The sequence below is a fragment of the Nuphar pumila genome, chromosome 15 (assembly GCF_984573655.1).
Source record: "Nuphar pumila chromosome 15, dmNupPumi1.hap1.1, whole genome shotgun sequence".
Lineage (NCBI taxonomy): Eukaryota > Viridiplantae > Streptophyta > Magnoliopsida > Nymphaeales > Nymphaeaceae > Nuphar > Nuphar pumila.
In genome coordinates, this window is record NC_143263.1 from 73979894 (window position 1) to 73999779 (window position 19886).

The 19886-nt window shown below is 43.1% G+C and overlaps 2 protein-coding genes across 4 annotated transcripts; one reads left to right on the plus strand and one right to left on the minus strand.

Annotated features, from left to right (window-relative positions):
• Window positions 1-3013: 3013 nt before the first annotated feature.
• On the plus strand, window positions 3014-16781 carry LOC149815611 (uncharacterized). 3 transcript variants are annotated; one of them, XM_089989160.1, is made up of 6 exons: window positions 3014-3123; window positions 3438-3569; window positions 6947-7039; window positions 7139-7365; window positions 15564-15608; window positions 16075-16781. In XM_089989160.1, the coding sequence occupies exons 1-6, from the start codon at window positions 3024-3026 to the stop codon at window positions 16282-16284; spliced, it is 807 nt and encodes a 268-aa protein (XP_089845286.1). In that variant the 5' UTR covers window positions 3014-3023; the 3' UTR covers window positions 16285-16781. The 3 variants fall into 3 exon arrangements, with proteins under 3 accessions (XP_089845286.1, XP_089845287.1, XP_089845288.1); XM_089989161.1 differs by having other exon boundaries at window positions 6947-7033; XM_089989162.1 differs by lacking the exon at window positions 15564-15608.
• A 2004-nt stretch (window positions 16782-18785) lies between these two features.
• LOC149815612 (uncharacterized) lies at window positions 18786-19370 on the minus strand. Its single transcript, XM_089990583.1, has one exon. It carries the CDS (start codon window positions 19368-19370, stop codon window positions 18786-18788), a length of 585 nt encoding a protein of 194 aa, XP_089846709.1.
• Window positions 19371-19886: the final 516 nt, after the last annotated feature.

The following is a 19886-nucleotide window of genomic DNA, read 5'->3' on the forward strand; positions in this document are numbered from 1 at the left end:
GCCGACCTCAATTGTTTTGGGATGAAGGCGTAGTTGTTGTTGCTCACAACTCCTTACAATACCTCTAAGTTTCAGCCAAAAACCAAACAATGTTTATTTCTTAGCTATGTTTCTCGCCACAAGGAGTATGTTTGTTTTGATCCTAAAACTCATTGAACCTATGTCTCTCGTCATGTTACTTTGAAAAAATGTCATTCTCTTCAGGTAACCCGTCTGTCTCACCATCCTAACCGAACCTCTCTCAATGGGGCTTATCATCTCCCATCATCCTTCCACCCCTCTATACTGAACCTGAGGCCCTGCAGTCTCCTGTTGAACCACCTGGCCCACCCGAACTTGGGTCCCTTGAGTTCCTCTGTCTGACGTCTCTTGAACCTTCTCCACTCGAGTAGGATCAACCGTCTGCTCCTCACCTGCTGCATCTAGCTTCCACCATACTACCTCAATATCTTCTTCTTACTACTGCAGGTCACGTCTGTTGCCTCTCTCCCTCGACCTGCTAACCATGTTTTATCCCATGGTCACCCCATTTATGACCGGCTCTCTCAAACTATGATCCTTAATACTCTTTATCCCATGCTAATTAAAAAAAAAAAACACAGAAAAAATACTAAACCCTAAGAAAACACGAAAAAGAAGATCAACATTGACATGTCGTCAGACGATAACAAACCTAAGGCCCTGAGAGAGGACCTGCAAGGGATATGTGGCATGCATCGGAAGTCACCGTCGGTGGATGAAAGGCTAGCCCGCTGGAGGTACAGCTGTGCAGGTTCTGTGACGTTTTGGTGAGAGAGGTGGGGTTGAGGTTAGGTAGGGGGAGCAAAGAGAGGTCAAGGAGGACCTCTGGGCTGGGTTAGAGTTATGCTCACCTTGACATGACCTCTATTGCGAATTCTGGGTTAGGGTGAGCACGTGCCCTAACTTAGCTTCGCCCCTGTTTACAACTGAGATTCAAATTCTTTGCACTCTATCAATAGTGAGAAGCTTCAATTCACATCCCAAATATAAAGTTCACATTGGCCACGGCAAACGTTGCTTAGTCCATGTGTGCTTGTGGCAGTGGATTGAGGGGAAAGGAAGATTTGTTAGAACCCACCCCGTTTGGAAACGGGGTGGAGATGGAGGACATGAAACAGTGAATGGATGGGGAAAGTGGGGATTGGTTCGAACCCAGCCTCTTTGGGTCTATAAAGGTAAAAATAAAAACTGAGATGGAGGTGGGGATTAACTTATGCTTTTCCTTGTTCTGCCCCGTTTTCGATCTCAATTAATAAAATGATTAAAATACCTTTAGTTATTTAATAAAATTATGTATAACTCATATATATATATATATATATATATATATATATATATATATATATAATAAACGGGGACAAGGACAGGATGGGGGTGGTGGCTGCGATGGAGACGGGGATGGTAAATTTGAGACGGGGTGGGAGTGGAGGTTCAAAGTCTCCCCTGTCATAAGAATGGAACGAGGATGGAGGTCACTATTTTGAGATGGGGATGGAGATGGATACTTTGTCCCCCACACTCGCCCCGGTCTACTGCCATCCCTATCTTGAAATTTTTAGCATCCATACCACAACACAACAAGATATCTAGCCCTTCCTGCAGACTTAGAAATTTCAACTGCACCCAGTTCGACAGTAGCACCACCAACTTCAGAATCATGCTTCAGAATCATGCTTGTAAAAGCTTATAGTTTCATGCATTGTCATACATAGGGGTGGGCAATGGGCCGGTTTGGGCCATGATTTTAAGTCTGGGCCGTTAGTTACCATGTTATATACATGGATCAGGATTGGGCCGGCCTGCCGACTTGATGTGATTGAGTTATTTATTAATTTTTTAATAATATATAAAATTTAAAAATGAACTATTGCATAGTAACTTAGATAACTATTACTATTTACATAATTCGTTGCATGAAAACTTGCTATTTTGTTAATTATTACTATTTAACTAATTATTGCATTTGTTAATTATTACTATTTACCTTTCTTGTAGCATCATATCATAATACATCTGATAGTATGTTAACGTAGTGCATGGTGCTTTGTCCTTTGCACTGGACATCATAATAACATGGGTGGATGTGGATGTTTGCATTCATAGAATAAAAACCCATTTGAATCCATTTCAAGCTTTATATCTCTTATTTTGGAAATATCATAGCATGATACAAAAAGGCTTTTAAATGTTTTGTGTTATTTTGAATTTTATATTCTTTTATTTAATTTATTTTTTTGTATTCTAAGAATTAATATATTAATTTTATTAAAGAATAACCTTTAAATAGTTTTGGGCTGGGCCGCGGGCTTCTCTCCAAACACGAGCTCTTTAAGAACTGGGCCCAAGTCGAGCCATTGACCCGATTGGCCCGGTCAACGGTCTTATCAACCTGATCCATTAGCGGGCCGGCCCGATGCCCACCCCCAGTCATACACATGTCATTAACAATCAGTCCATACAGCTCGCTATAAACATGATTGATTAACCGCTCTTGACCCCAATGGTTTGTCCAAAATCTAACAGGTCTTCAACTCAACACCTTCACAACCACCCTGCTTGGGTAAAAAAAAAACACACAAAAGGTGCGATAAATTCACTTGGGGCTGGTTCTACCCGGATTTTATTATCAATTTATATTTTACGAATTTAACATGATAAAATTGCAATAATCTACAAAATCATCGATATTTGTGACATAAGAGTCCCACCTGATGGGACTAATATAGGCGATATTTTCAAAATCCAAAATAACCTGAAAAAACATGATATTTTCACAATATCACTCATTCTCAAAATAGCACACTTTTATCACGAGATTAGCATCAAGAACATTTTTTTATATTTTATAATTCTAATATTTTTAATGTATATTAAACATCATATATTTTTAATTATTTAGAATATTCGCTGAGTATTTTTACGACATTTTTCTGAATTTTTAGAGGAAAGTAAAAGAATATATAAATTGACCGCCAACCGCCGAAAAATGAGCAGCTTGGGGAATGGCGGGTTTCCGAAGACTGCTGGTTGCGAAGATGACCCTTCTCCCTTCTCCTTTTCCCTCCCAAAGGACTCCACGATTCCACGCTTCCTTCCATTCAAGTAAGTCTCTCTCTCTCTCTCCATTCCCACTTGATGCCAATTCTCTCTTCGCCACCAATTAGTTCATCTCGTTCAATTAGTTTCTCCATGGCCAAAAACGAAAAAATATTTTGTTTGGTTGCTAATACATTCTAAGAAAAAATTGGGACGAAACGAAACGCTTTCAAGTTTCAGCACTGCCCTAAAACGGTTGCAAATTTCATCTTTAGGTTTTCCAGACTACGAAATCCATGGAAACTGCGTTTCTGAATTCCTTTCTGCGGTTCTTTTTTTTTTCCTTCTTTGATTTGTTCCAATTCCATTTGGGTATGTAGTTTCTGGCAAGTACAAGCTTGTAAACCCGCAATTGAAGGTTTCTGATATCGCATTGCGATGTCGTGTGTCGAAATTGGAGGGGGTTTTCGATTATATCAGAAGAAGTTGTCTCCGTCGCACCAATTCTTCAGGTATAATCTTTATCCATGATGGGGATCAAATGACTTACATAAAGATGGCTTTGTTTGGCTTATTTACTACTGTGAGTATGAATTTCACTGTTAATTAACTCAGGTATTTGTCGCTTTAAGTGTGGTGTTGATTGGCTTCTCAGTATACATGTGTTTGTAGGAATTACAGCGTTAATTCTTCATATATGAGTTGTTTCTTTAATGGATTTTTGCTGTTGTTATCAGAATGCTTAGTTATGTGTGCTATCTTTCCCAATTTTTTTCTCAAATTTTAGAATGGCATTGGCGTGGAGTGGAAAATTAGAGGAATAGACCACTTAAAATTGACTCAAGCATAAGTGTGCTCTTGATCTTCTAAACGAGAGTGGGATGGCTGAACGCAAACCTATGTAGACTCTAATGGCTCTAGAGAGTCACTTGAGAGATGACAAAGGAAAACTATTAAAGCATCTTGAGGAAGTCAGAAATATTGTTGGGGCGATATGATGCATTACTTTTACTTGACCTGATATATTGTTATCGGAAATTAGGTATCTCAGATCGTGCATTCACCAAGTATGTCTCAGTTAGTTGATAGGAAAGAATAATCAGATATATAAAAGGGGCATTACTAGAAGGTCACTGTTATAAGAGATTGGAATCTCACACAAGTCTGCCATTTATTACTATTATGGCATAAAAAGTCAGATGCTGATTGGGAATCCGTTCATTAAACCAGAAGATCTTTTTTGAGGTGTTATGTTTATTTGGGTTGTCACTTCATTTCATGGAGCAACAAAAAGCAAATAACTGTGGCTGGATTCAACACTGAGGCCGACTACTGTTGATGTCATTAATTAAATTGGAAGTCACTTGGATTCCACACCTCCCCATATTGCTGCACCAAAGTATTGGGAAATTCATTTTATATAGTGGCAACAAAAGTGTGATTTCCATCTGCATGAATCTGGTGCAATGTAACAAAATCAAGTCTATTGAGATAGACAAAAAATTTTGTTTGAAAGAAGGTGGAAGACCAAGAGATGGGCTGCCGGCTGTGGTACCATTGGTATGGAATTTCTAGTTGTGAATATTGTGACGAAGCTTCAAACTTTTTCATAGTATAATATGATCAAGTGGGAATTCTCGCTAGTGATTGACCATGCTCAAGACAAGGGTGTGAGAGATAAGTTATTTTAACATAGTGGTAAGCCTGTGATGTATTTGGTAAATCTGTAGCTATTTTATATAGTTATAATTTAATGTATTTTATAAGTTGTTCCAGGGGTATTTTTAGTAAAATACCCTATAAATCGTGACTTCATGCGCAAGATTCAAAAGAAAGAAATTGCAGAGGCTTTGAAGAAAATGAAATCAAGAAGGGCAGTTGGCCCAGATGGTATACCTATCGAGGCTTGGAAATGCTTGGGAGAGAAAGGTTTAGAATGGTTGACAAATCTTTTTAACTTGATTTGGCGAACAAATAAGATGCCTAATGAGTGGAGGAAGAGTACTTTGGTGCCTTTATATAAGAATAAGGGTGATATACAAGATTGCACAAACTATCGTGGTATAAAACTCATGAGTCATACTATGAAACTTTGGGAGAGGGTGATTGAGTCTAGGTTGAGGAAGGTTGTCATGATATCGGAGAATCAATTTGGTTTTATGCCTGGAAGATCAACTATGGAAGCTATACATCTTCTTAGACAACTTATTGAAAGATATAGAGAGAGGAACAAAGATTTGCATATGGTTTTTATTGATTTAGAGAAGGCATACGATAGAGTACCTAGGGACGTTCTCTGGTGGACAATGATGAAGAAAGGTGTTTCTCTCAAGTACATTAGTATAATTAAAGATATGTATGAAGGAGTAGTAACCAATGTCCGTACTTGTGGAGGGGTGACAACCAATTTTCCGATAACGGTTGGGTTTCATCAAGGATCTGCTTTAAGCCCTTTCCTATTTGCGATAGTGATGGATGAGATTACGAGATCAATTCAAGAAAATGTACCGTGGTGTATGTTGTTTGCTGATGATATTGTTTTGATTGATGAGTCTAGAGCTGGGGTTAATGCTAAGTTAGAATTATGGAGACTGACATTGGAAGCTAGAGGTTTTAAGTTGAGTAAGAGTAAGACTGAATATATGGAATGTCGGTTTAGTAAGCAACGAAGTAGTGATGGGAGTGTAGTGAAGCTTGGTGAGCAAGATATACCGGTGAATGATTATTTCAAATATTTGGGATCCATCATTCAAAAGTATGGAGAAATTGATGGAGATGTAAATCATAGGATAAAGGTTGGGTGGATGAAATGGAAAAGTGCTACTGGAGTGTTGTGCGATCGTAGAATGCCATTGCGGTTGAAGGGAAAGTTTTATAGGACGACTATTAGACCCACTTTACTATATGGTACGGAATGTTGGGCTGCCAAGAGACATCATATTCAAAAAATGAGTGTAGCTGAGATGCGGATGCTTAGATGGATGTGTGGAAATACAATAAAAGATAAGATTCGGAACGAAGAGATACGTAAGAAGGTAGGTGTTGCACCCATTGAAAATAAGATGCGAGAGAATCGTTTACGGTGGTTTGGACATATTCGGCGAAGGCCTAATGATGCTCCGGTTAGAAGGTTGGAGAAATGGGAAAATATATTAGTTAAAAGAGGTCGGGGTAGGCCTAGGAAGACTTGGATGGAGATGATAGGAAAGGATATGAATGCTTTGAACCTCACCGAGGACATGGCGTTGGATAGAAATGATTGGAGGAAAAGGATTCATGTGGAAGACCCAAAATGAATTTCTTTTTTGGTTCATATCGCTGACCCCAATTGTTTTGGGATGAAGGCGTAGTTGTTGTTGTTGTTGTTGTTGTTGTACCCTATAAATCATTATAATGAGAAAAAGATGTCCCAAAGAGTTTAGCTTTAGGAGTCTTCTATATTTAATGTTTAGCTTTTCCCTTTCCTTTTCATCTCTGTTATTCTTCACATCATCCTAGTGTTTTCCTTCTATTCACGATGTTATTTCAGGCATCTAAAGCAGCAAAAATTGGAATTCTAACATGATTAGACCTAAGTGCGTATTTATGTTAAAGTTGAAGGTGGTAAAGTAACTAATGTTCTCTTTGTGAAGTGACATGACAGTAATGATATATGCACCTATAAAACTCCACATTCAAAATTTTAAGTTATGGAATCAATAAAACCTTGACGTTTTATCTGATTGACTCGGTATAAATCATTCGTTGTTTGAGAAAGGCTATTTATAATCTAGCACTGTTATGTTCACTGCATTATGCCCTAGGTAATTGCTTCTTTTTATCATTTTCTTCTGGAATAATTATTTATTTTATCATCTGCATTTGATGATTCACATTCTTATTTTTTCAGGAAAGTGTTTGAGCTTTAGTTTTTTATCAGGAGTGCCGCTTGCAACAGGATTACAAAGCCTATGCTCTACAGTATATGCTATTGACAGTAAGAGTGTGTTTCTTTATCGGAGATCTAGCTGTATGAAGAAGAATGTAATGAAGTTTAATATTTCATTTCTAACCCCAGAACTCTACTGCTTACGTAATGCAGAAGATATGGCTTTAGTGGAAGAACATGATTTAGATGTCTTAGATGATTCAAGGCAATGGAAAGAACATGTTTTTTGGATGTGGGCAACAAAACTCTGGCTGCCGATTGTATCGGTTATAACTGTGCTGATGGGATGGAGACATCCTTTGACTCTTGCCATAAACTTTACCCTTCTCCTTTTCAGCACAAAGCCAAGTCCATTTTCAGTTTACCTCTTTATTGAACAGGTAAATCTTATAGTTAGTTATTGTTAAAGAAACTATTTTGTTAATTATAATTTGACAAGGCTTGTGATGATTGCCACTGTGATGAAGCCATATAGTAATGATCTATGTCACAGGGATTCGGCTAGCAGGGTGCCGCACCCGCGTCGACGCGACTCGACGCGGGTGCGGGTGCGGCACAGGGTGCGGTAAACCCGATCCTGGGTGCGTTGACCGCACCCAGGATCATTAAGGTCCATTTTTTTTGGGGATTTTTTTTTTAAAAAAAAATTGCCCAAATAGGCTGCGATTTTTTTTTAAAAAAAAATTATGCTGACAGCTACAGCAGCTGTCTGTCAGCTGCTGACAGCAGCTGTCTGTCAGTTGCTAACAACTGCAAAATTTGAAAAAAAAAACCCGCCTGTTCCCCCACCCCCTTTATATATATATATATATTACATTTTTGCCCCTACCGCACTCCCGCACCCGGGTTTTTTGGAAGTGCCGAATCCCCGCACCCGCACCCGCACCCATGTGACATAGGTAATGATCATAAAACCAAATGGAGAAATCTCATTTATTCTCAAGGAGTTTACTATTCGGATAATATTATATATAAATTTTTTGTTGTGTAAGGATGAGGTATTCCCGTCTTTCTATGGGTATTTATTGTGGTTAAATTCTATACTTGATGTGCAATGTCTGGAAGAGCTATACATGGTATAGTGTTTGAAAGTTGATCTTCTTCCCTCAGGGTGATGCTTTAACTGCCTACAACAAGAGAGAGAGAGAGAGAGAGAGAGAGAGAGAGAGAGATTTGTCATTCCAAGTCATTGGAGGCCACCTCACTCCAAAATCTCAACATACTAACGGAAAGAGGGGAATTTTTACCTGAAATGCTTCAAAAGAAGTGAAAGTCATGAAGATCACCTTTCTTCGCCTCAATGGTGGGAAATAAAGCCCCTTATCATACAAAATCATCCTCTATAATGCAAAACAAAAGGCCCATCTAATCTCCCACTTGAAACTCTGAATACCCATACTGGAACCCTCTCAAATGCATTATGGTATCTTTGGAGTTAAAAACAATCTAAACAAATAAAGAAAAAATAAATAATTTTCTTTGTAATTTCTGCCATATTGGCATCACGCAAATGCACTCCACATCACAGTGTATCATATGAAATATCCCTGTATCATATATGATAAATATGTGATGCAGGGCAAGACCTGATTGGACCCATCGTGCCACCCAATCCACCACAAAGGGCAGATGATCGGACCCACGTGTCTGACCTCATTGCAGGTACGGAGCCGCGACGCAGGGACGTACCCCTGCGCACCTACTCCAGGCGTGGTGCGGTTCGAACATCACAGAGCCAGCAGGTGATTGAAGCTGACCCGGATCGCGATTCGGGTCCAAGGCTGGACCCGCGACCCGGGTCTAGCAATAGTCTTTAAAAGACCCTCTCCTAGGGTTTCGTGGAGGACAGAATATGAAAGACTCAGCAGCCTTTTCCTTTTTTTCTTTAGTTTTGACATTGCTTGTTCCTTTTCTTCATTCCCTTTCAGTTAATCGTCGTTGTTTTATTCCTTTACTATTCCTTGTTTCCCCTGTATTGCTAGAACCTTATTGAAAATAAAAAAACAGCATAAGCCACACCGATTCCAGGTGGGCATCAATTCTTTCTCCCCAAGAACGCTGCATCGAAGTGGTATCAGAGCGGGCGTCCACCTTCATCAGCGAGATGACTCTTGAAGCAGGGACCGATCTGGCACGAGGCGAGGAGCGTGAGGAGGTTGGCAGCGAAGATCCAATGCTGCGTGTGATGGATGTACTGACGAAAATCCAGGAGAATATGCTGCGAATGAACATGGACATCGTCGGCCTGTCAAAGCGACTGGATGGGTTTGATGAGCGCTTGGTGGCCCTTGAATCACCCAGGGAACAACATGCAGCAGCAGACACAGATCTGGTGGACCGCGACTGTAGGCGTAAGCCCCAATCTTTCTGCATCCTGTCAACCGACCCAACTTCAACATGGTCGTGTCACTTCGTTATCGTCAGCTCCGATGCCCACCACCGATCCGAGTATTTTCCAGCTGCACCAAGGTGTTTCAATAAGCGACCTTTCCTCTGTGGGGGTATCACAACCAAGGCTGCCAACCAATGGGGCTGCGTTGCAGGTTGGACCGGCCCTGCAGGGGCCCAACGTCCCACTGGGTCCACCTGCAGGTTCGGGTCCGGGGTATCAACACCTTGCGATCACGTCGCAGGCCGGCCCGAGTCAACGGGACCCAGCATTACACTGGGTCCACCTGTAGGCCCAAGCTCGTGGCATATGGCAGCACTATCGGTCGGGTCGGGACGACAGGGCCCCAGCGTCACGCTGGGTCTCTCGTCGGGCCCAGCTCTGTTGGCCTGACCCGGGAAGGAAATCTTATACCCCCCTGACCTAGTGCGTGGAGGCCTAGTGACAGCGTACCCGCGCACTGGAACAGGTGTGCCCCTTTTGAGTGGGTCGAACCCAGGAGGGTCCGGTCCAGCCTTCATGTCTACAGGGCACAGGCCCGATTCGCTGGGACCATCCGTTGGGTCTCAAGGAGCGGGTCTGAATCCAGAACCCCTTCACCCGGCTTACCTAGTTGGGTCCGGTTCGCGGGCTGCTCCGAACCAGATCCAACTCGTTAATTTTATCCCCAAGATGGATCCACTGCCGACCCAGACCCATATCGGACCCGGACGAAGCTCCAGTTTGGATTTGAGCCGGGTCAAAACCAAACCCATCATCATATGGATCGCGGATCGAGTTCAAACCGAGCCTCTTATCCCCACAACTCGACCCACGATCCAACCTATCCAAATCTAGGTCCGACGAATAGTCTAGGATTAGGCCCGACCCATATCCAATCGGGCGAATCATCTCAGTCCTATCCCAACCTAACCCGATACCCAAACCCCAACCAACCCATTAGCCCCTTACCGATCCAAAACCTGATACCTCACCCGACCCAACAACACTATCATAACCCGAACCCGTATTACCCTGCTCCTACCCAGTTAGAACCCGAAAGCCACCAGACCCACACACTTTACCCTGGACCTCCTGTCATTCCGGTGCCTTAACGCCGACCGCAGATGGCTCCCGTCCACGGACAAGCCAGACTGAGACAGAATCAACAGGGAGCGGCGCGACCTGAGCACCAACCACCCATCAGTGGAGTTCGTCAGCACCAACATCCAGGCGAGCAGTACCGCACAACGGGCGATGAAGCAGTATGGGACGACGACACTTTCTGGAACGAGTATCCTGCAGGAATGGTAGAGCCTCAACAACAGAAAACACCAGAACACTCTACCTACGGGGTGAAGCTGGATCTTTCGGAGTTTGCGGGGGGTTTCGACGCGGAGCAGTTCTTCGACTGGTCTTATGTCGTGCAGTTCTTCAACTACCACATCGTCGTGTCTCTCTAGCGTCTACTCTCCTGAGAGGCCTAGCACAGACATGGTGGGTGAAGCTGCAGCGATCGAGAGAGCGACAGGGATTAGAGCACGTACAGTCATGGGAGGAGATGCAAAGATTGATACAGTCAAAATTTGTGCCTTCAGATCACGCTGAGAGAGCCTACAAGGAGTACCTGACCCTGCGTCAAGGCACCCGAACTGTGGCAGAGTACACTGCGGAGTTCCATCGTCTTTCCCTACGTGTGCAGATCGAGGAAACCGCTCGCCAGCAGGTCACGAGGTACATTTCGGGTCTCTGCCCTGCCATTTCTGATGATTTTAGTTGTGTCACAGTTGAGACATTAGATCAGGCCAGCAGTTGCGCCATGAATGTCGAGGAAAAGCTGAAAAGGAGGCAAGAATATAGGACCTCCCGTAGTGAACCCACCAGTCGACCTAAGTCGGGTTTCTCAACCAAGGGAGCAAGCTCCCCTAGTGACTCAAAGCCTAGAGCAGACTTTAGCAAACCTGGCCAGTCAGGACCAGCTTTCCATACCCGGTCCAAAGCCAAACCTAGTGAGTCGACCCTTCGTTGTTTTAGGTGTCAGGAGTTAGGGCATGTCGCGTCTAAGTGTCCCACCGTGAGCAAGAACACCCATCTTGTTGAAGGTATTGTAGAGTCAGCATCTGAGAGTGAGAGTGAGAGCAAGTCATTAGTTGAGGACGAGGATGAGAGGAAAGTTATAGAGTTCGACGGTAACGTCGAAAGTTTGTTGTCCATTCGTCATGTGTTGACCACACCTTGAGAATCGACCCCATCGAAATGGTTGAGGAATAACATTTTCAGGACCCGGTGCAACTGTGAGGGTCACGCATGTGATGTTATCATTGATATCGGGGCATGCGAGAACATGGTGTCTGAGAGTGTAGTGTCTACCTTGAAACTCAACACCGAGAAACTGTCCCAACCCTATAAGATGGCTTTGGTTCAAGAAAGGAAATGAGGTCCCCATCACTCAGCGATGTCTAGTTCGGTTTTCCATGGGGTAACACTACCACGATGAGGTGTGGTGTGATGTAGCCCCTATGCACGCGTGTCGCATCTTTTTGGGATGTCTCTGGTAGTTTGATCGCCAGACAACTCACGATGGCCGCAAGAACACATACTCTTTTATCTTTAATAGTCATAAGATAGTCCTTCTCCCTATCAAGGAGACCGGGTTTCCCACCGTGGATAAGCATGAGTGAGTCCCCAGGCTAGCAGGCCTCTCGTACCGGCTTTTCTTGAACCATTGTCAGGAAGATGGCTATTGTTATGCCCTGGTGGCAAAGCTCTTGATGAATTCGTTAGTGTCCATTCTCGCGGACGTTGCCCCTCTTATAGAGGAGTTCCGCGACATTATGCCGGATGACCTACCTGATGGATTACCTTCGACAAGGGTAGTCCAGCATGCCATTGACTTTGTGCCGGGTTCGAGTCTACCCAACCTCCCTGCATATCGCATAAACCCCTCCGAGCATACCGAGTTATTAAGACAGGTTCAGGAGTTACTGCAAAAGGGTTTCATTCGCGAGAGTGTTAGCCCTTGTGCAGTACCCGCCTTGCTCACTCCTAAGAAAGATGGGTCCATGCGCATGTGTGTTGATAGTCGCGCGATTAATCACATCACGATCAAATACGTTTTTTCATCCCTCGTTTGAACGATATGTTTGATATGTTGTTTGGTGCTTCCATTTTCTTTAAAATAGATTTAAAAAGCAGGTATCACCAGATTCGTATACGGGAGGGGGATGAGTGGAAAACGACATTCAAGACACGTGATGGGCTGTATGAGTGGTTAGTCATGCCGTTTGGGTTATCTAATGCCCCAAGTACCTTCATGAACATGATGACCCAAGTCTTGCATCCGTGTATCGGGAATTTTGTTGTTGTCTTCTACTTTGATGATATTTTGATTTATAGTTCGTCTTTGTCCGATCATTTGAGTCACCTGCGTCAAGTCTTAGAAATTTTGAGGAAAAACAATTTGTATGTCAATGCGAAAAAGTGTGAGTTTATGACGTCCAGTGTCGTGTTCTTAGGTTTTATTGTGTCTCATCTGATGGAGTCAAGGCAGATCCCGCAAAAGTCTGTGCGATTGTCGATTGACCTACCCCAAAGACTATAGGAGAGATCCGTAGTTTTCACGGGTTGGCCACTTTTTACCGACGTTTCGTGAGAAAGTTTAGCACCCCCATGGCCCCCATCACGGAGTGCCTAAAGGGTATTAGCTTTCATTGGACGCCCGCGGCTGGAAGAGCCTTTACGATCATCAAAGAAAGAATTACTAGTGCCCCTATCTCGGCTCTCCCTGATTTCAGTACAGTCTTTGAGGTTGAGTGTGATGCCTCTAAAGTGGGAATTGGTGCCGTATTGAGTCAGAATCGCCATCCTGTTGCTTTCTTTAGTGAGAAGCTGACTCAAGCCAGGTGCCAGTATTCCACTTATGATGTTGAGTTCTATGTCGTTGTACACGCCCTTCGTTATTGGAGGCATTATCTCATTTATAAGGAGTTTGTCTTATACACGGATCATGAGGCATTGAAGTACTTGAATAGTCAGAAGAAGCTAAGTGCTCGTCATGCCAAGTGGGTCAGCTTCTTGCAAGAGTATACTTTCACGATTCGTCATCAATCGGGTACTTTGAACAAGGTGGCTGACGCCCTTAGTAGAAAAAAAAGCCTTCTGATGACTATGTCAGTGCAGGTTATTGGGTTCGAGCAGTGCAAGGAGTTATACCCGACTGATCTTGACTTCCAACAAGTCTGGGAAGGATGCATCTCTTCAGATCACCCCGTCGACCACCGTTTTAGTATTCATAATGGTTACTTCTTTCGTGGGAACAAGTTATGTGTGTCTGATTTTTCCCTTAGGCTTCAGTTGATTTCCGAGTTACATGAGGGAGGGTTAGCTGGACATTTTGGATATGATAAGACGTTCGCCTTATTAGATGAATGATACTTTTGGCCCAAAATGCGCAAAGACGTGGTCAAGTTCATTCAAGGGTGTCATGTGTGTCAAGTGTCTAAGGGTTATCGTCAGAATAGTGGTCTGTATACTCCGTTACCCATCCTTGAGCGACCGTGAGAGCACGTATCCATGGACTTTATTGTAGGCCTTCCCAGAACTCCACGTTGTTTTGATTCAATTCTAGTCGTTGTTGACCGGTTCTCCAAAATGGCTATTTTCGTCCCGTATAAGTGAACCACTGACGCCTCATTAGTAGCTTTCTATTACTTCAAGGACGTCACCCGTTTCCATGGCTTACCCCGCACCATCACCTCTGATCGTGACACGCGTTTTATGAGTCATTTTTGAAAATCGTTATGGGCTTTATTGAAGACCAAGCTTCAGTTCAATAGTGTATATCACCCCCAAACAGATGGCCAAACCGAAGTTGTCAATCGCACCTTAGGAAACCTGTTACGGAGTCTAGTGGGGGAGAATGTCAAAACTTGGGACCTCGTATTGCCTTAAGCCGAGTTCGCATATAACAATTCCATTAACCGTTCTACAGGTAAATCCCCGTTCCAAGTGGTGTATGGTCGGTCACCCACCCATGTCGTTGACCTAGCCCCTGTGTCCGATCTCCCAGCTCCAGCTCCAGCTCCAGACGCATTTGATGTTGTCGAATATATGCGTGACATCCACAGACAGGTCTGCGCCAAACTTGTGGAAAGCTACGAGGCCTACAAAGCTTTCGTAGATCAGAGTCGTCGTGATGTCCAGTTTCAAGTCGGTCAACTCATCTGGGTTTACTTGCAAGTCGTCAGAGCCGACTTCTTCCCAACCAGGGGAGAATGATGCAGGGCAGGACCCGATTGGACCCATCGTGCCACCCGATCCACCACAAAGGGCAGATGATCGGACCCACGTGTCCGACCCCATTGCAGGTACGGAGCCGCGACGCAGGGACGTACCCCTGCGCACCTACTCCAGGTGTGGTGCGATTCGAACATCACAGAGCCAGCAGCCGATTGAAGCTGACCCAGATCGCGATTCGGGTCCAAGGCTGGACCCGCGACCCGGGTCCAGCAATAGTCTTTAAAAGACACTCTCCTAGGGTTTCGTGGAGGACAGAATATGAAAGACTCAACAGCCTTTTCCTTTTTTTCTTTAGTTTTGACATTGCTTGTTCCTTTTCTTCATTCCCTTTCAGTTAATCGTCGTTCCTTGTTTCCCCTGTATTGCTGGAACCTTATTGAAAATAAAAAAACAGCATAAGCCACACCGATTCCAGGTGGGCATCGATTCTTTCTCCCCAAGAACGCTGCATCAATATGGTACAGGACTGACGTACCCCTGAAACACATTTCATGAGTGTATTGCCACTACAGGACCATGTATTGAACAGTGAAATGTATGAATGCATGCGATGTAAAATATTGAAGTGGCATGCAAACAACGAAGAGTAACTACGGGTGTAGTATTCTTTCCAATCTTAGTCTAAACATCTAAATTCCTAGGTGAAGAATGAATAATTTAACCTTGCAAGGTTTGATGCTGGTACCGATTCCATTGGCAATTTGCCAGATTCCTTTCCTTTCCATGTAAATCAGTATATTGGTGTATTCTTACTGAATAGGAACATACTTGACACACGGATGATCACCTCATCACTAATGGGTGAACATGATACTATCTGCATTTCTTTTGTATTTTCATGTTAAATGAACCCATCCATATTTAATTTCTGACTATGTAACATATTTCTGAAATTAACACTATATTTTGCAGTGTCCGCGTCCTTCAATTTGGAGGCAAGGACTTGACAGAATGCGGGTATGAAGTCATGCATGTGTTTTGGCAATAGTAGTACTTATCATCAATTTTTAAAACCATCAAGGTGCACTCATAAGTGCATATATTGGAGCATTTTCCTGTTTAAGATGGGATCATGGGGAAGATATCTCGAATTTGCTGAAACAAATCAAAGCACATAAACAAATAGAAAATGCCACTCTGAATGTCTATTCTGTTTTTTGCACTTGGGTAAATATTCAGCAGATATTCTGAGATCAATGATCAAAGTGACTTGGCCAAGGAATTGGTGTCTGTGAACGGTACATGACTTGGCACACAATCCTAACGATGAAATTCTGCAAATGTAGCTTGATGTTGACATGGCACATATCCTTACAACTTCTTAGCGAGCCATCTGTTGCATCTCTCTCTCTCACACACACACACATTTGTTTTATGTTCTGTTGAAACTGTTATCTGGCTAAGATTCTCTCTTGAGCTGCAGCTATTTCATGCCAATAAAGTTGAAGTCCAGGATTATGGGATTCTATGTTTGGCCTGCGTGGAGCATGGAGACAAGGAGACTGTTTTGATTGGAATTCTAGGTGGCTGGTGGGTTCTGCATTCTTCACCGCGTTCTACGCATAACTCTCGGTTGAGAATGAGAAATCTGGCTTCCTACGTGCCATGGCAAAAGCAGGATCTTGGATGCTGAACTTGTGATGAGCAGCAGCCTCTTTTTTTCGGTTTGATGCACTTGCAGGACTGTTGCTTCTTGAACCTACGAACCAAACTCTGGTCAACTTGTAGGTGCTTCACATTCTTAACTGGGCAGCCAACCATGTTCCAGGCTTCCAGCTATGGGTCTGACTGGCCATCTGAAAATTGATGCTTCCCTACTCTCTCTCTCAGTGCAGGTGCATGCCGTGCACCCCACCTATTATTGTGGTACAACTTCTGGCTTGCAAGGTTTGAAAGATTCAAAACTAAAACCAACTACTGAGATATGCCTGCACTAACCTATCTACTATTTGGGGTATCCACAGTTTATGGTTATGGAGATTTTGCATGCTATGATAGTTTTGGCTGTCTACCGTGGTTAACTTGGTTTGACTGGGTGGCGTTTTATTATCCGCACAATTGATTGTTGCAGCTTAATGGTTGTGAGTTATGATGGAGCTTGCTGGGATGGTAAAGAGACCACATTGACCATATCTAAGTGCTAAGTATAACTTTTGTTGCCCAGATTTATTGACGGAAAATATTGGCTACACTTGACTGTATTGTACTGTTTAGTAGAAACCACCTTGTGTCATGTTTTCGTGATTTCTTTTTAATTAAGGTCAAGCCCTATAGATATGATTTACAGGGTTTGTTTAGTTAGAAACATATTTTTGCTCGTTTGATTGTGTTGCGTAAGAATAATTTTTATGAGCTCAAAAACTAGTGGCTCAAGTTGCATGATTAAAAAAAAATCATGTTTTACATTGTAAATTTGTAACCACTTGATCCAAAGTTTATTCCTAATAAACAAACCATGCTGAATGCGTCTGTGGGGTTGGTGAAATTGATATAATGCTGCGCCTGTTGAGTTTCTGCTAGGGAGTGTGATGCAGTCCAGTGTAGCCAATGTTTTCTCTTTATATGGATCGAAAGAGTTACCATGATAGTGTCATGATCCCGTTGTCACATGAGGAAGTCTCGGGTTCAAATCAGATGAGGAATATCTCTCAGCTTGCGTGTTGGAAAAAAAAGAGAAAATAATCAATCCTTGTAAGAAATGTGTTAAAAAATATATGTTGGAAAAGGCTTTTTTCCCCATAAAAAATATTAAAAAAATAAATTTATGGCCATGTCCGAATCAGCATGTCTGCTTATGTCATCAGGGACATTCAGCTGAAATGGCTTGTACCTGTGATATAGGTTCTAGCCCAGTCTAGTTTGGGTCAAGCCCCAAGGGCATAGACACCCCAACTAACTTGAATGCAAAGGCAAGTTGGATGCTTGGAGCAACCAAATCGAACTTGCAGCATCCTTTATTATTTTACAGATGTTGCCCACTAATGACCATAGTGACAAATATCTCAAGATTTATGAAAATCTAGCAAGAAATTACCTGAAAGTTAAACATGGTAATTTCTTGTGCTATTTTTAAAATATCGCTACTTTTTATCAAAACATAAATATCATAATTTAAATGCGATATTTATGTTTTTAAAGGATATTTATCATGAAAAAACTGTGGTTTTTATTTTTAAATATTTTTTATTTATATTTTCTTATAAAAATGTTTTTTTATTTAAATGTATTTTTATTGCCGAGATTTTGCTGAAAATGTGAGATTTTCAATAAAAAAATCAAATTCTCATGAGTTTTTGACTGTTGACATTTTGCCGGTTTTAATTATGCTAATGCCACGCAAACATTATCGCTGGTTCAAGCTTTAAACTGGTTTTGCCTCATGTTTTACATGGCTTGCCTACTAATTACCAAGCAAATAAGTCCCCATCTATTCCTGGTTTACAAAAAAAAGATCATCTATATCTTTTGGAGAAAAACAATTTCATGTTAACAAAAGTAGAGTACAATCCAAGAACTTAACATTCTGAAAAAAAGTAATAGGCCAAATTTGTAGAGCATGTGAAGAAAATATCTCGTATCTTTTGCAATTCTCTTCATAATTGCATCTATTTCCTTGTATCATAGAAAATCTATTCGTGGCAAGAGCAACTTTTATATATTTGAACATCACAACAATCCGCTCAAGGGGACAAAACAAAAGAAGTAAAATGTTTTCATTTAGTAATGAACCAATTCCATGCCCAAGACGCAACTAAAACCCATATTTCCTCTTTTAGATAAATGTAAAGATAGAAACAATCATCCCCTCTGCAGATCACAAGAAAAGCTTTATGGAATTTTACACATAATAACCCCTCAAACACATCCAGATAACTTAACCACAACAAACATAACACCGTAATCTCCATTTGCCTTGAAAGAAGTATATATCTTATATGCCCGGTGCGATATCAAAAACCCATTTGTCCCAAAGGTCACCACTCCATTACAAGACTCTTAACCAAAGCAAACTCCAATGCAAGGAATCAAAACACCAAACACCCATTTAGCCCAAACACCGTTGCTCCCAACCCAAGCATTTATTGCCCCTAAAGAGAGAGAGAGAGAGAAGGCACCCACCCACCCTTTCACTTTTTACTTCAACTTGCTAGCCAATGCTAGGGCATTGCTAACCACCTTGTGCAACTCATCATTATACCTCGCGAGGGGTGAGGTCGCGTCAGGGTCGTCCTCGGTGAACCCATCGTCACAGGTCGCAAAGTCAGACGACGCAGCGCTGAGGTTGACGGAGAGGTCCCAGCGCTTCCGGGCCTTCAGGTTGGTCAGCGCCATCTGCAATCTGGACAGTGCATCAGCATAGACTTCAGCGCACACCTTGAGGTTCGCTCGCGTCATGGCGTCGTTCTTACGTGCGGCCAGCTGCAGGGCGTGCGCACGTGCGGCCTTGGTCCTGACTTGGCAGGCGCGGATGGTGGCGCTGATGGCCGCCGGGCCGTTGAGCACCGCCGTGGGGGCGGCGTAGCCGAGCGTCGAGATGCAGTTGGCCGGATAGTCGGTGCTCTTGCAGATTCCGGCGAGCAGGCCGGAGCCGCCGACTAAGCTGTCGATGCGGAGGCTGGTGCGACGGGACCGGTGGCCGCGCGCCGCCACGGTCGTCCCGGAGAGGAGGACGGCCGAGGCAGCCATGAAAAAGAGGAGAGAGAACGAGAGTCGAGCCATCTCTCCTGTTCTGGTTCTCAAGGAAGGGCCTCTCCTCTACTTGGTCCCAATGCCTCTCTCTTCTTCTCTCTTCCTTCTTGCTTGTTGTTGTGTGGAGACGTTGGTCATGAAGGGAAGAGAGAGAAACAGAGAGCGCATATGAGAGAGAAGAGGAGGGCTTTGTGGGAGAGGGGAGAGGTGTTGCAGAGGTGGGTGGTAATCGTGATTGGTAGGGAACCCACCCTTTTTGTACTCCCTTCGGTGGAATGAGAGCCATTGCTTGAGCAACAACCATTGCATGCTTTTAGGGGTAGTCTTTTTTCTCTTTTTTTCTTGTTGCATGCTTTTTCATGGCTAAGGTTTTGCTCTTACAGCTCCTTGGCTCCGCTACAAAATCGCCTCTCTCTCTCTCTCTCTCTCTCTCTCTCTGCAGTCAACCAAGATCGTTGGAGGTACGTGGATGCGTTTAAGCAGAATCGGATGTGAACCTATCAAATATAGCTTGGAGATGAGCCTACCACCTGTTCAGATGGGCTT

Bases quoted from the DNA above. Each gene is read 5' to 3' on its own strand.
- LOC149815611 (XM_089989160.1), top strand. From the start codon at position 3,024: ATGGCGGGTTTCCGAAGACTGCTGGTTGCGAAGATGACCCTTCTCCCT. The intron at 3,124-3,437 runs GTAAGTCTCTCT...TTGGGTATGTAG, and splicing joins CCACGCTTCCTTCCATTCAA to TTTCTGGCAAGTACAAGCTT. The intron at 7,040-7,138 runs GTGTGTTTCTTT...TACGTAATGCAG, and splicing joins ATATGCTATTGACAGTAAGA to AAGATATGGCTTTAGTGGAA.
- LOC149815612 (XM_089990583.1), bottom strand. From the start codon at position 19,370: ATGGCTCGACTCTCGTTCTCTCTCCTCTTTTTCATGGCTGCCTCGGCC.